The 12,355-nt window shown below is 44.4% G+C and overlaps 1 protein-coding gene across 1 annotated transcript; it reads left to right on the top strand.

Moving 5' to 3' along the window:
- Positions 1–200: 200 nt before the first annotated feature.
- On the top strand, positions 201–12,315 carry LOC311008505 (uncharacterized protein; the record flags this gene model as incomplete). The annotated part of the gene is made up of 3 exons (XM_084002200.1): positions 201–1,838; positions 8,967–9,344; positions 10,391–12,315. 3 exons carry the CDS (start codon positions 201–203, stop codon positions 11,741–11,743), a joined length of 3,369 nt encoding a protein of 1,122 aa, XP_083858326.1. The 3' UTR covers positions 11,744–12,315.
- Positions 12,316–12,355: the final 40 nt, after the last annotated feature.

A 12,355-nucleotide genomic window follows, 5' to 3' on the forward strand; every position in this document is an offset into this window, starting at 1 on the left:
ACACACACACACACACACTTCCTTGTTCCCTCCCCTTCAGATCTACTGTATGTGGACGGGTGTAACCAACATGGCGGTGAAGTGCAGCAGCTGACAGGCCACCTTCACTGCACACACACAGTGTTGTTGAGATCAGACCTCAGACCAGTTTCACTTCTCACTAAGTGAAACTCAGACAGTCGTCGTCGCTGAGAGGTGAAATGGCGCAGAAAGGAGTTCAGCTGGACCGGGAAACCTTCTCTTGTTCCATCTGTCTGGATCTACTGAAGGATCCGGTGATTATTCCCTGTGGACACAACTACTGCATGAAGTGTATTGGAAGCTTCTGGGATGAGAAGGAGATCTACAGCTGCCCTCAGTGTAGGCAGACCTTCACACCGAGGCCTGTCCTGCTGAAAAACACCATGTTGGCAGATCTGGTGGAGGAGCTGAAGAAGACTGGACTCCAAGCTGCTCCTGCTGGTCTCTGCTATGCTGGACCTGAAGATGTGGCCTGTGATTTCTGCACTGGGAGGAAACTGAAAGCCCTCAAGTCCTGTCTGGTGTGTCTGGCCTCTTACTGTGAGAAACACCTCCAGCCTCATCATGAATCAGCAGCGTTTAAGAAACACCGGCTGGTGGAGCCCTCCAACAAGCTCCAGGAGAACATGTGCTCTCGTCACGATGAGGTGATGAAGATGTTCTGCCGTACTGATCAGCAGTCTATCTGTTATCTCTGCTCTGTGGACGAACATAAAGGCCACGACACAGTCTCAGCTGCAGCAGAAAGGACCGAGAGGCAGAGAGAGCTGGAGGGGAGTCGACTAAACATCCAGCAGAGAATCCAGGACAGAGACAAAGATGTGAAGCTGCTCCACCAGGAGGTGGAGGCCATCAACCACTCTGCTGATAAAGCAGTGGAGGACAGTGAGGAGATGTTCACGGAGCTGATCCGTCTCATGGAGAGAAGACGCTCTGACGTGAAGCAGCAGGTCAGATCCCAGCAGGAAACTGAAGTGAGTCGAGTCGGAGAGCTTCAGGAGAAGCTGCAGCAGGAGATCAGTGAGCTGAAGAGGAGAGACGCTGAGCTGGAGAAGCTCTCACACACAGAGGATCACAACCAGTTTCTACACGACTACCCGTCACTGTCACCACTCAGTGAGTCCACACACTCATCCAGCATCAACGCCCGTCCTCCTCGCCGCTACTTTGAGGACGTGACGGCGGCGCTGTCAGAAGTCAGAGATGGACTACAGGAAGTTCTGACACACAGATGGACAAACGTCTCACTGGCAGGGACTGAAGTGGATGTTTCACTGCCACAACCAGAACCCAAGACCAGAGCTGGATTCTTGAAATATTCACGTGAAATCACACTGGATCCAAACACAGCAGACACATATCTGTTATTATCTGAGGGGAACAGAAAAGCAACATGGAGTCAAAACCAGTCTTATTCTAGTCACCCAGACAGATTCACTGGAAGTCATCAGGTCCTGAGTAGAGAAAGTCTGACTGGCCGTTGTTACTGGGAGGTGGAGAGAGGAGGTGAAGTTGGTGTAGCAGTCGCATACAAGAGTATCAGTAGAACAGAAGGCTTTGGATTCAATGACAAATCCTGGTCGTTATGTTGTTTCGACAACAGATATACGTTCTTCTACAACTTAGTTCAAACTCCCGTCTCATGTCCTCCGTCCTCCAGAGTAGGAGTGTTCCTGGATCACAGAGCAGGTATTCTGTCCTTCTACAGCGTCTCTAAGACCATGACTCTCCTCCACAGAGTCCAGACCACGTTCACTGAGCCCCTCTATGCTGGACTTTATGTTTATTTTAGAGGCAGTGGTGAGTTCTGTCAACTCAACTAGACAGAAGGCATTTAAGAGTTGAATGACTTCACCTCCTTCTTCTTCTCCCTCCTCCTCCTCCTCTCCTCTATTTGAATCCCATTAAAAATAAAATAACTGTTTTGCTGATGTTTTCTTTTGAGAATGGTACACAGCTTGAAAATTCTACCATTTTTGTTCAAGTCCCTCCTCATTGTGGGTCTTGAAACAGTAACACCAGTACATGTACCACACGGGTCTCGTCAGACGTGGAGCTCGAGGTCGCTTCAGACGGATCGACATTTTGAATGTACGTTTGAGAGGTGTGTGTGTGTGTGTGTGTGTGTGTGTGTGTGTGTGTGTGTGTGTGTGTGTGTGTGTGTGTGTGTGTGTGCGCGTGCGTGCGTGTGTGTATATGTGTGTATATGTGTGTGTGTGTGTGTGTGTGTGTGGTAAAATGGAATTTAAGACACTTTGTTGAGCAGTGAACGTGTTTATTTGTGGGGGCTGAGTTTTATTCTGTTGATATTTTTAGTAACTGAGCAGCAGATCTTGTACTTGATGGTGTGAGCGGGAGGTGGACAAAATAACAGGAACAGCTGACGATCTAATGCGACCCAGAACAACAACAACACGCCTCAAATCTCATCATCAGCTTCACAGGAAGCGATCGCTCCGGGTTTAGTTACACTGCCAGGTGTGTTTGTTTTCTCCACCTCCTGTAAGACTCTTTGTTTGTTTTTGGGACGTCGATCACAGATGCTGAAAAGTTTTATTTTAAAGGTTTTTTTATATGAATTATTGATGCTTATGTGATTATGATATTGAATATAAATGATTTCCGCCGAGCTTCGTCGTGTGTCTTTAACTCTCAGATTGGCGGTGCAGATGTTTCCTGGTTGTGGGTTTCATCACACGGGGTTTCCTTTCATCGGGTCCAGGTTTCATCACCTCCTGTGTCGTTAACCGAAGAGCTGATTTCTGAAGTTATTTTTGCAAGGATTTTGTTATTCTGAGGTTGATTGACTTTCCATGCATCACACACACTAACTGTCGGGCTCTTTATGTCCTTTTTGTAAATGTGAAAGGGTTTGTTTTTGCACACATGTAGCCTTGTTTCCTTTTTAATGGGGGACAGAATAAAACACTGGCTCTGCATTCAGTTTAACGTGTGGTATAAGTTAACACTTTATAGGTTTTATATTTGCTTTCCCACGTGCAATGTAGAGAATTTGTCCACAAACGTTCTTGGTTCTCCAGCGTCGGTGTGTTTCAGTAACACATAGCCAAATAAATAACTTCTTTTGCACTTCTCTCAGAAGCATCGGAGCTCTAGTTGGACGTTTGTGACACCGAGAATCCCAAACCGTCCTCCTGAAAGTGGAGCAGGTTTTTTTTTATTTTGTTTTCCTGGTGGTGGTATGAAAAAAAAGAAAAGAAATTGCACTATTTCTGGGAAATTTTCTTACCTTTCTTTATATTATGCAATCTTTGTAAGATCATCTGTGCACTGATTTTATTTTTTACAGACTGTGGTTTAGCTGTGTGCTGTATTTTCCTCCTGTATCACCCCACGTCTGGATGGACACTGATGAACTCTGCGGTCTCTTAATGACCTTTTCATGAATAAACGTTAATCCAAATGATTGTTTTCTCTCTCTTTTTTCTTTGATATCCAGATACTGATCTGACTCGCCCAGTTCTCATGGTCACTTTGTGGATTGATGGTGGAAAATAAACGAGTGACATTTCACAAGTTGGGCAAAAATGGAAGTTGACACAAGGAAACCAGTGGTGGGAGAAGTATTCACACATGTACACAAGTGTTACATTGTAAAATACTAAGTTATACATTCAAAGTGCAAAAGTATCAGCATCAAAATATTCTTAAAAGAACAAAATAACCCATTTCCAGCTGTTAATGGTGGAGCTACTTCTTAGTTCTGGGTTCTTATCGTGTCCCGTCTTGATTAGATTTTGCTGCGTAGTTCCAAGATTTTTAATTCAACTCAGAGACTTCCAAGTTTCTTGACCAGAATCCATCCATCCATCCATTTTCTACCGCTTATCCTGTATTTAGGGTCACGGGGGGGCTGGAGCCGATCCCAGCTGTCATTGGGCGAAGGCAGGGTACACCCTGGACAGGACGCCAGTTGACCAGAAACGATAACTCTAATTAGTGTCCTCCTTAATACGTGATATCCATGAGTTTGTCGTCTTATATTCTTAAGAAGCTCCCTTATTCATATCAAAACACACACTCACCACTATCATCATTGTAAGTCGGTTATACTTCTTGTGTGTTTATATTAAGACCACTTCTTTTACTCACTTGGTTTATTCTTTAAGTTAGTCAATAAATACACATTAATCATTAAGTCGTTGTCCGTGTATATTTCTTCTGAGCAGAATACAAAGATCCCTATTTCACAGCTTATGATCTGAAGAGTGAGATTGATTTATTGAAATGATATTGATTGGTTCCTAACTGATTAATAGTGGTCATCAGAGTCATTAAATTAAACTTTGTAAATTCCTGTTGACCAACAGGTGGTGCCCCGATTCTAATAGCAGACAGTGGAATCTACAAAGTCTTATTTTCTTTGCTCCCCGTATTTTACAAGTAACATGTTGATGGAACAAAGTCCAAGTGCTGCTCCTCTCTCTCTCTCTCTCTCTCTCTCTCTCTCTCTCTCTCTCTCTCTCTCTCTCTCTCTCTCTCTCTCTCTCTCTCTGAGTGAGTGAGTGCTGAGAACATGTGGGAGTGAGCTGTGGAGCGTTTGTGTTTTTCAAACTTTCATTTCAGCTTTTTTTGGAGTATTCACTAGTGATGGGCAAAGGGAAGCTTCGAAACAGTTCGAAGCGATGTTTCAGTATGTGTTGAAGCCTTGAAACGAATATGAAACCTGACTCTACAGTGGCAGCTAGTGGCCACTTCTGTGAACTACATGCTCTGGCCAAAGAAAACTCCTAATTATGTGCCACTATGAAATGAGCCGGTCTTTGGTTTCCTTAATTTAAGTAGAATACAGGTTGAATTAAAGAAACATTATTAAAAATAAATAAATGACACATTGTTATATGCAATACAATAATCAAAGAGTTTTATTCAAAAATAATATCTGTTCAGCTCTTTTTGAGCTGAGTCTGTTTCTTTTTTTTGATAAAACTTCCCCTGCTTTTGAAAAAATCCTTTCACAGGGTACACTTGTTGCAGGGACACTTAAACATGTCTTAGTCAGTTGGTACAAATTAGGGAAGACAGCACGTCGCTCTTGCCAGTATTTCAAAGGATCTGCCCGTCCTGGAATAAAAGGATGTCTTAAATAATTTTTCACTTCCACAGTTGCATCCGAAGTTGCACTTTGCACAATATGAGTTTGGTTCACTCGACTGTCAAACAGATCCCACAAACTCTCTGCTGATGGGGATGTTGATGCTGCTGATGTTGATGCCGATGGTGTAGGTGATGTTTGTGAGCCTGAGGATGAAGCTTGTGGGTCTATTTTGAATGCAAAACAGTAATTACTTTACAGTACATATCTTACATATTACTCTTTACATTATGCTACATCATGCAGTACACGGAAATAAAAACAGTACTCACCAGGTGTTAATGTAGCAGCACGTATCAACGAAGCACACTCAAATAAGTTTCTGTTCTGCTTCATGGGCCTTCTGTGGGTTTCCAAATGCAATGGATTTAAAACGTGGGTCCAGCAATGTGGCAAAGGTTAACAAGGTTGATGTTTCGTAGGTACCACATCTGCTTTAGATCCCATCTCTTAGCAGAGTGCCTAATGTACCAAACAAACACAAGCATTAATTATAACATTTAACATAATGATATGCATGGTCATATCTGGCATTGATGTTATTGCAACATAGCCTACCCATTTCAAGAGTCGGATTGTGTGTTGAGCCCCTCATTTTGTCGTTGACTTTATGTTGGATCATTCGGTAGAGTGGAATAAGCGTTGATGCAGAGACTCTTTCCTCCTCAGACAGCTCCACAGTTGCCAATTTGAATGGTCGAAGAAGATCCAAGCACTCAGAAATGACCTCACATTCATAGTTGTTCAGAGGTGCTTGGTGTGTAGTCAGACAGGACAGGGAAGCAGCCACGGTCTCTCTTTCGTCATATAAACGTTGTAGCATGTCATATGTACTATTCCATCTTGTTTCAACATCTTGAATGAGTTTAAGGGCAGGCCTGCCCATACGTGTCTGCATCTCTGTTAGCTTCTCCCTGGCCTTGCAACTGGAGTGGAAAATGCCAACAATTTTTTTGGCCTTCAGGCGGATCTCATTCAGTGGAGTTTCTTCCACTGCCTTCTTCACAATCAAGTTCAGAGTGTGGGCAAAACATGGCAAATGATAGAAGTGTTGGAGGTTCACACTCAGGACCATGTTTGCTGCATTGTCAGTCACCATGCAGTGTACCTTGGAGGTTAAACCCCACTCTTCCAGGAGCTCATGATTGGCCTGCATAATGTGCTGTGCCGTGTGTGTGTCATGAAACCGGGCAACACCAAGTACATACGTAGCCATCTCATCTTGGGGTGTGATGGAATGGCAGGTTATTCCAAGATAGCTCTCGGTGTTGATGGAAGTCCACATTTCAGCAGTGAGACTCACAGACACAGCCTTCTGCACCTCAGCCTTGACCTTCTCCTTCGTGCTGGTGTACTTTTCAGTGACCATGTCAGTCAGCGCCTTCCGAGATGGGAGAACATAGTTGGGCTCAAGCTTATGCACAAAAGCCCTGAAGCCTTGGTCCTCCACAATGGTGAATGGCTGGAGATCCTTTACAACCATATCCACCAAAGCACCATCCAAATCCCTCTGCCTGACTAAAAGAGCACAAAAAAAAAAAAAAAACTTCAGACTATTAGACTGATCTCAAAATGCGATCAGCATTGCAAGGTGAATTTGGATACAGTAACATTGTCACAGTGAATAAGTAGGAGAACGACCAGGTTTCCATAGTCTCAGGAAATCCCACTACAATTTAAAAATGGAAAACAAGTATTAAAGCATACCTCTACTCAACGGTCTGGCATCAGTGGCAGCAGCAGCAGCAGCAGCAGCAGCAGGCCCGGGGAGATCATTGTGACCCTCTGGGGTTAGAACTCCAGGATGAGTGCATCTCAGTGGCGCATCATTGAGGATGTATTATTGCAATAGGCAAGCTGCCTATTACAAATCATACACCTCACCTTATTTGGGGTTTCCAGTGTGAAATGCTCCCACACCACAGATCGTGTTCTCTTGGGTGGGACTTCCATACCTAAGCCTCTAATCTTATCTAACAATAAAGTATAATATCTAATAATACTAATATCTAACAATAGGCTATATTACTAATATATAATAATACTAATACTAATACCTGAGGCTATATTACTAATAACAATATATAATAATAATATTAATATCTAACAATATATACTCACTAAGTCACTCTCACAAAATCTCTAATTCTCTCTCTCAAACTCAAACTCTCTCTCAAACTCAAACTCTCTCTCAAACTATGTCTCAAACTCCAACCACGAAAACCCTCAAAGAACTTGTGTTTCTGCATGGTTTCTAAGCTTTTGAGATTGTTAATTGAACCAATGTAGTAATTGCACTGCAAACCATGGCACCAATCGAAACTCAGCGATAGCCGATTCGAACCATAGAGGCGTTCCTTCAATCACTGAACTACAGTCACATGGGCGTCTCAGAAGCGCTTTTCGGCACATCGTTTCGAAACGTTTCAATCCGGGACTTCAGAGACGCGCCGACACGCCCGTTTCGGAAGTCACATGACTAGTATTCACGTTTATTTCTTTATAGTTTATTGGTAGTGGATCACATAAAGTTTAGTTAGAGTTTATTTGGGCGTTTTTTCTTTGTCTCCTGCCGGCGTCTCGTCGGTCGGCGTGTGTGGCCGCCATGGTAAATGGAGACGGCCTCTCCACGCTAACCAGAAAGCAAGGTATTAAAACCTGTCCGGGCTTTCTGTGTAGCGTGGAGGACATTAGTTTGGCCGTGGGTGAAAAGGTCGGGTATGGCAGAAATCAAGCGTAGCGTTAGTTCTGGCAGGCCACGAAGTCAAGCCTAAATCAGCAGCAACAGCATAGCTGTCAAAACCGAGGAGATCAGCTGACGGCTCAGCTGACTCCCCGTCAGTGGCGTGCACAGAGGACACTAGGTGGTGCTAAAGCACCTGCCCTTGCCCTCTGGACCAAGCAAGTGCCCTTTTGAAAGTTCGTTTTTTTCACACAAAGAAACACGAGACAATCCGGTCAATTTTCAAAATAAAAGCAGTGTGAACGCGCCTCAGTTGCCAAGCTGCAACTTGCATTTATTTGTCTCTGTTGTGAAGTAGCCGGTCTCAACGCCACACAGCTGGGCATAAATTATCGGCTGCTCACAAGCTAGACGCTACCCAAAATCAGTAATAGATATGACATGATGATGACCACCAGTAGAGTTTGTCATTGGTATCCTACAGCATGTGAATCTATCTGTATACTTACTTAAGATGAATATTTAGTAGGCTATTGTGTAGGTTTACATTAGGCTAGGCCTACATAATTAACACTTGCAGTAATGTATTTGCTAAATGACAAACAGGCAATACCCAATTGCCTGCAGAAAAAGTAGCCCTGTGCCTTGTTGAAATATAACCAAACAGTCTTATTCATATTGTTGGTCTCTTTTTATTTACCAATTGCAGCATAATGCCTAGAAAGGAGAGGATAAGAAGGGAAAAAGAAAGGGAGCTACAGCAGGCAGCCCAGGGGAGCAGCTCTGTGGGAAATAAAACAATAGCATATAACGTTCAACATGTGCCTGTAATGTTTATTTATTTTTTAAATCTCACACTGCCATAATAAGGCAGCCGTCAGTTCTACATGCCGCATAAAGTGCCCTTATTTTTCACTGAGCACCTGCCCCCCAAAATGTCTGTGCACGCCACTGTGGAGGAATGTGACCAGCTGTATCCTCAGACATGTGAGTAAACTGGGGCTGGATACTGCTCTGTTTTTAACTGATTCTAAGATTTTAAAACTAAATGGGTTTCCTCCTTTTTATCAGGGCGTTTTTAAGTCATGGGCCCTTTTTAATCGTAAAATGTGTGAAAATACTAACTCTCTGCACTGGTTATTAAAGGAGCCTCTGATACACGGGAGCAGGCCGGACGTTTGTAGCTTGACGCCCGGGCTGGTGACAAAGCTGTCCAACTCAAAGACTGTGAGCCTGCAGCAGCTGGTGGAGGCTGCAGGGCCGGAGCTGACAGGGGCCGGGGCCCTGGGCCACATCCTGGGCATCCACTCTGTCAGGGTGGCTCAGAAGCTGCTGGAGCTCTGGAGGCACAAGCTCTGTGGGATGGAGAGGAACCTCCTCATACAGTTTGGTCAGGGAGAGGTCATGCCAGACCCCACGGACCCTTTCCCTGAGATCTACCTGAGCCCAGAGTTTGGAGAAGAGACTGGACCCCTGTTAACTGTCACTAGCCCGGGCAAGCTCAGCCTGCACAGAGCCGACAAGGCAACGCTGTATACCAACATTGTCAAATCAGTCAACGGGAAAGGACTGAAAAGTACAGCTTGGAGCAACAGAGCGGGGTGGGGCGGGGCCTGCCCACAGTGGAGGGTTTTATACAAGCCTCCCCTTAAAAAACGGACAGCTGACCTCCAGTGGAGGGGACTTCATGGTGCCATCGCCTCAAATGCCTTTGTCTCAGTTTTAAATCCTGCCGTTTCAAACCAATGTCCTTTCTGTGGCCTAAGAGAGACAGTTTTCCATGTTTTTACTGAATGCCTGAGACTCACAAGCTTTCTTTCTTTTTTAACGTTGGTTTTTAGCTCTTTTAATGTGTTTTTTTCAGAGAGAGTTTTTATTTTTGGTGCAGGATAGAAAAAGACAGATTGTGTCAAATGGCAGCTGATAAACTTCCAATTGGGAGAAGCAAAAATGGCAGTCTACATCAGTCGGAGAAACAAGGTAGAAGAAAGAGGGGGCATGAGGCCCTTCCTGTGTTTCTCTGTAACATTAAGTCAAGAACATGTCTAGAGTTTAAGTTTTATAAGACCATTGGGGACGTGGAAAATTTTAAACGGCGGTGGTGCTTCGGTGATTTTATCTGCTCTGTCAAAAATGATGATTTAGTATTTGTACAGTTTTTGATCAGATAAACTCCTCTTTTTATTAACCTTATGCACAAATAGCACTTTATTGATGCATTGCATTTTCTCTGTTGAGATATTGATGAATATTGTATGTATATGTATATATGAATATTGTAAATAAAGTGTTTTTTGTAAAAATAAAAAAAATCTCTCTCTCTCTCTCTCTCTCTCTCTCTCTCTCTCTCTCTCTCTCTCTCTCACACACACACACACACACACACACTTCCTTGTTCCCTCCCCTTCAGATCTACTGCGTGTGGACGGGTGTAACCAACATGGCGGTGAAGTGCAGCAGCTGACAGGCCACCTTCACTGCACACACACAGTGTTGTTGAGATCAGACCTCAGACCAGTTTCACTTCTCACTAAGTGAAACTCAGACAGTCGTCGTCGCTGAGAGGTGAAATGGCGCAGAAAGGAGTTCAGCTGGACCGGGAAACCTTCTCTTGTTCCATCTGTCTGGATCTACTGAAGGATCCGGTGACTCTTCACTGTGGACACAACTACTGCATGAAGTGTATTGGAAGCTTCTGGGATGAGAAGGAGATCTACAGCTGCCCTCAGTGTAGACAGACCTTCACACCGAGGCCTGTCCTGCTGAAAAACACCATGTTGGCAGATCTGGTGGAGGAGCTGAAGAAGACTGGACTCCAAGCTGCTCCTGCTGGTCTCTGCTATGCTGGACCTGAAGATGTGGCCTGTGATTTCTGCACTGGGAGGAAACTGAAAGCCCTCAAGTCCTGTCTGGTGTGTCTGGCCTCTTACTGTGAGAAACACCTCCAGCCTCATCATGAATCAGCAGCATTTAAGAAACACCGGCTGGTGGAGCCCTCCAACAACCTCCAGGAGAACATGTGCTCTCGTCACGATGAGGTGATGAAGATGTTCTGCCGTACTGATCAGCAGTCTATCTGTTATCTCTGCTCTGTGGACGAACATAAAGGCCACGACACAGTCTCAGCTGCAGCAGAGCTGGAGAAGCTCTCACACACAGAGGATCACAACCAGTTTCTACACGACTACCCGTCACTGTCACCACTCAGTGAGTCCACACACTCATCCAGCATCAACGCCCGTCCTCCTCGCCGCTACTTTGAGGACGTGACGGCGGCGCTGTCAGAAGTCAGAGATGGACTACAGGAAGTTCTGACACACAGATGGACAAACGTCTCACTGGCGGTGACTGAAGTGGATGTTTCACTGCCACAACCAGAACCCAAGACCAGAGCTGGATTCTTGAAATATTCACGTGAAATCACACTGGATCCAAACACAGTAAACAAACGTCTGTTATTATCTGAGGGGAACAGAAAAGCAACATGGAGTCAAAACCAGTCTTATTCTAGTCACCCAGACAGATTCACTGGAAGTCATCAGGTCCTGAGTAGAGAAAGTCTGACTGGCCGTTGTTACTGGGAGGTGGAGAGGAGAGGAGGTATAGTTGGTGTAGCAGTCGCATACAAGAGTATCAGTAGAACAAGAGACTGTATATTTGGATTCAATGACAAATCCTGGTCGTTATGTTGTTTCAACAACAGATATACGTTCTTCTACAACTTAGTTGAAACTCCCGTCTCAGGTCCTCAGTCCTCCAGAGTAGGAGTGTTCCTGGATCACAGAGCAGGTATTCTGTCCTTCTACAGCGTCTCTGAGACCATGACTCTCCTCCACAGAGTCCAGACCACGTTCACTGAGCCCCTCTATGCTGGACTTTATGTTTATTGTGGAGGCAGTGGTGAGTTCTGTCAACTCAACTAGACAGAAGTCATTTAAGAGTTGAATGACTTCACCTCCTTCTTCTTCTCCCTCCTTCTCCTCTTGTCCTTCTCTTCTCCGCCTCCTTCTCTCCTCTATTTGAATCCCATTAAAAATAGGTGTGTGTGTGTGTGTGTGTGTGTGTGTGTGTGTGTGTGTGTCTGTGTGTGTGTGTGTGTGTGTGTGGTTAAAAGGGAATTTAAGACACTTTGTTGAGCAGTGAACGTGTTTATTTGTGGGGGCTGAGTTTTATTCTGTTGATATTTTTAGTAACTGAGCAGCAGATCTTGTACTTGATGGTGTGAGCGGGAGGTGGACAAAATAACAGGAACAGCTGACGATCTAATGCGACCCAGAACAACAACAACACGCCTCAAATCTCATCATCAGCTTCACAGGAAGCGATCGCTCCGGGTTTAGTTACACTGCCAGGTGTGTTTGTTTTCTCCACCTCCTGTAAGACTCTTTGTTTGTTTTTGGGACGTCGATCACAGATGCTGAAAAGTTTTATTTTAAAGAGGTTTTTTTATATGAATTATTGATGCTTATGTGATTATGATATTGAATATAAATGATTTCCCCCGAGCTTCGTCGTGTGTCTTTAACTCTCAGATT

The sequence above is a fragment of the Eutrigla gurnardus genome (genome assembly GCF_963514095.1).
Source record: "Eutrigla gurnardus genome assembly, chromosome: 22".
Taxonomy (NCBI): domain Eukaryota; kingdom Metazoa; phylum Chordata; class Actinopteri; order Perciformes; family Triglidae; genus Eutrigla; species Eutrigla gurnardus.